The sequence below is a fragment of the Vigna radiata genome, unplaced genomic scaffold (genome assembly GCF_000741045.1).
Source record: "Vigna radiata var. radiata cultivar VC1973A unplaced genomic scaffold, Vradiata_ver6 scaffold_984, whole genome shotgun sequence".
In the NCBI taxonomy this organism is placed as follows: domain Eukaryota; kingdom Viridiplantae; phylum Streptophyta; class Magnoliopsida; order Fabales; family Fabaceae; genus Vigna; species Vigna radiata.
Window position 1 is genome coordinate 1 of NW_014541934.1, and position 4,100 is coordinate 4,100.

At 34.7% G+C, this 4,100-nt stretch overlaps 2 protein-coding genes across 2 annotated transcripts; both read right to left on the minus strand.

The window, feature by feature from the left end:
• Positions 1 to 377: 377 nt before the first annotated feature.
• On the minus strand, positions 378 to 1,496 carry LOC106778634. The gene is made up of 2 exons (XM_014666617.1): positions 1,146 to 1,496; positions 378 to 1,061 (listed from the first exon to the last, which is right to left on the minus strand). The coding sequence occupies exons 1-2, from the start codon at positions 1,494 to 1,496 to the stop codon at positions 378 to 380; spliced, it is 1,035 nt and encodes a 344-aa protein (XP_014522103.1).
• A 122-nt stretch (positions 1,497 to 1,618) lies between these two features.
• LOC106778635 (protein ALP1-like) lies at positions 1,619 to 3,049 on the minus strand. The gene is made up of 3 exons (XM_014666618.1): positions 2,465 to 3,049; positions 2,156 to 2,381; positions 1,619 to 2,070 (listed from the first exon to the last, which is right to left on the minus strand). The coding sequence occupies exons 1-3, from the start codon at positions 3,047 to 3,049 to the stop codon at positions 1,619 to 1,621; spliced, it is 1,263 nt and encodes a 420-aa protein (XP_014522104.1).
• Positions 3,050 to 4,100: the final 1,051 nt, after the last annotated feature.

Below are 4,100 nucleotides of genomic sequence, written 5' to 3' on the forward strand. Positions count from 1 at the left end.
GGTTGCATAGTTTTCCATTTGATGGCTGTGAGTGAAAAAACGACGCTGATCTAATTGTTCTTCATCAAACGGTCTGATATTAGCTGCATCTTCTGTCTCATTTTGAGTTTCTTTTCCCTTGCGACTTTTTCTAGGCCTTTTGGTTGATGAAGAGGCCATTTAAGAATTTCTTGAACAAAACAATATGATGTAGAATAAAAAGGTTAGTGATAACATAGTATTGAATATTTAAAATACTTAGAAGCAAAGTGAAATCATTACATAATAATCATAACAATAATGTCCAATACTCAGACATCCGAATTAACAAGTCATACTGACATCCAAATAGTACATGGCATAATAAAGATGTAATAGAAGTTGTTACATAATACAGCCTAAGAATCACCGCTGCAGAACATTTGACATAATTTATTCCACCTTTTGTGAGGTGGGAGTCCCATCAACTTCTTAACACATTTGGGCTTGTCACATAAGAAATCATAGCATTGGTCCAATTGCGATTCATCAGATATGTTCATACCAGTCAGCATATTATAAATGTCAGATTCTGTGTAAGTGTAGCTTGTGGACCGACGTAAGATTTCATTTCTTTCCTTCATGGTTGTGACCTGTTCAACTGCTGCATTAGAAATAACACCAAAATGAACATTTGATGAACTAAGGACATTGGTGAAACCGTCCAGGCTAGTAGTGAACTTCTCAAATTGGGACTCAACAACATCNAAGGTAGCTGCCTTCCTTTTCGAACCTCTTGAGGATGAAGTCCCACCGGATGGGACTGAAGGCACAGATTGAGTCCCACCTGGACTGTATTCATCAACTGAGGGAGGAGGTGATGGCGGAGTTGGGTCTCTATACCCCATCCAGTCAGGTTGCTCAGGAATGTACTCAATATTCTGATTGAGATCAACATTAACACGAGGCGCATCCCGCCCTCGACGCATTTGACGAGCGGTCCGAACACCGCTCCCTGTAGCTCGATCCGCAGCCCATAACTCCACCATTAAATCGTAATGGCGNATACTCGTCACTCTCCACTTTGCGGCAGTTGGCCGAGACTGCACAAGAAACATTACAAATATATTTGTTCGTATTATGTGATATAAAATATTGGGAAATTCTTTGTATTTANTTTAATATACCTGAATTAGGTCTTCCCAGACTTCTTCCTCCGCATCAAATCGCATCGTGATGGGGTTCCATGCAAAACCGCTTAATCCAGAAAATAGATCATGAACCTCACGCCATTTATCTTTCAATACTTTCTGACGGTTTTTAACATTATTTTTTGTAATGACAACATACCCAGAGACATGTAGACTATCAACAATGTTAGTATACGCCTGAGATGTCCAACTCCCGTCAACCCTATTACCGATTCTTGATTCCTCAATCATAGAGTGTAACAGACGTGCGTCCATGTCCTCAGTCCACTTTGTGAACTCTCTCGTAGGAGCAGATGACTCAATCGCGGTTGCCTTACCTCGGTTCATTATATACCTACTTGATAAACAAAATAGTAAAAAGTTAAGACACAACATCCATTCAATAATGTTCTTTTAATACTGATAACATCCATTAGTCATACAGCATACAACACAATCAAATACACTAACTAAGAGTTCTGATAATCTCGCCACATTTGATCTGCTATGGCATCCCTAATATTACTACCCATCCTATGATCCTCTTCCCTAAGTTGAGACGATGACACATTATGCTCTTGTCTTTCATTCAACTCATTATCAACTTCTTCAAGTAATGAGTCCTCATTATCCACGGTACGAAGGAAGTTGTGCAAGATGCAACATGCTAAGATAATCTTTGTCATAGTCTCCAAATCATAGTGTGGTTCAGTGCCACTTCCAATGATAGGGAATCGTTTTTTCAACACACCAAAACTTCTTTCAATTACATTTCTCAATGATGAATGTCGATGATTAAACAACTCGCGCGCATTTTGTGGTCCTCTGCGTGTATATTCCTTAAGGTGATATCTGACGCCTCTATATGGTGTCAAAACCGTGCTTTTCAACATAAATCCAGCATCACCCAGGTAGTATTTTCCTACAATTTTGAACTTGTAAGGCTATTTAATCACTACTGTCATATAAAGGTATGTAGTGAACAACAGAACAATTTANACACTAACCTTGGGGGATAACCAACGGATCATCTCGATCTAAAGCATTTTTCAAAATTCTTGAATCTGATGCAGTCCCTTCCCACCCAGCAAGAACGTATGTGAATTTCATGTCAAAATCACAAGCGGCGAACACATTTTGAGTTGGCCAATCTTTTCTTCCTCGAAATCTCGGAGCATCAGATCTTGCCACCTTTACACGAACATGAGTACCGTCTATGGCCCCTAAACAATCCTAAACATTCAAACATGATAAAAGTCTAAATTTGTTATGATTCTTTCATCAAAGAACATGTAACGTAATTTTTCAATCAATACCTTAAAGTACGGGTAAAACCGATTGTTGTTCAAGATATATGGTTGAACCTCATTTCCTGTGGGTTGAATTAGGAATTCAGATTCCAAATTTATAACTGCATCTAACACATTATGAAAGTGTCTGCTAACCGTCGAACCCGAGCGATGAAAGAAAAATGCGACACTTCGATTCTTAACATTATGGCCAATTATATGAAGAAATTGAGCCACTTGTTGCTCCACTGTCGACCGAATGGCGTCCTTAACCAAACCAGTTGATCTTACTCTTTCACAAAGATTTATAAATGCCTCNGGACCCATCCTAATAATGTCGCGNCACCGATTAGTGTGCACAAGATATGACATTAATTTCTCTCTACGACGATCTCTTTCCGGTAGGGAAATGCTTACACTACTGGAATCACTCNAGTTAATTTCCAAGATACTCAACGCGTGTGCAACAATGCATAACATTGTTACCGCAGCCATTGCAGTGGTTATTTCTAAGTGTCTTCGAATAACCGAGATAATATTGAAGTTTACGCCAACCACATCATCATCTATATCTTCACCGTCCAAATACGAGAAATCTAATTCTTCTTCCATCTATAATTACTTAACCAAATATACATACTATAAATAACATCATACATTCATATATTCATCAAACAAACCTCATTCATACCATCATACATGATATCTTCATATAATAAATAATNANNATACATTAANACATTAAATAAATATTATAGATTAAATTAACATAATACATTATTACATTAAATAAACATAATGCATTATCTATTAATATAATCACTTATAAAAAATAAAAAAACATAATACATTATATATTCATAACTTTAATTCTTATTCCATCTATATTTACTTAACCAAATAAATACAATTTAACAACNTAATGAACACAACTCAAATTAACAGTATCAATAAATTCAAATATTCATATAATCATATCCTAATTAAAATAATTCATGCATTCATCTAATAATCCTACAAAATACATTAAATATATTCAGTACAACAACCACACATTCATTCGTATTAATTAAATATAACAATGTCATACATACCTCTTGAAGACAACGATGATCCTTTCAAGCAAGCAAGAGTTCGAACAATACACAATAGGCTTTGAAACAAGAATCCAAGCAAAAATTCCACAAATACTCAGTACGCAGTGATAGTAAGATCCCAATAAGATAGTAATCGAAAACCAACCTGTAAAAAAAATTTCATTAATATCTTATCTGACTTAACGCTTACAAAAAATTTATTCAGAATTTTGTACAACACCTATCTCCACAGAGGGACCTTGGTCAATTACTATGGTTTTTTTCCCTTCAAAGTGAACCAGACAAACAGTATTGATTTAACACTAGCGTTTAAAAATTAAAAAATTAATTATTTGGACCAAATTAAATGTTAATTGTAATAAAATTATTTATATTTTAGTACATTTTGAAAAATTTACACTTAAAAAAATGTGTTTCCAATTGAATCAAATTATTTATGTAAGAAATGAGTTTTCAATTTATGGTAAAGCGTTAAAAACACGATCTAATTGAATCAGGAAAGAATTAATAAAAAATAGTATCTTTACATATATATATATATATATATATATATATATATATATATA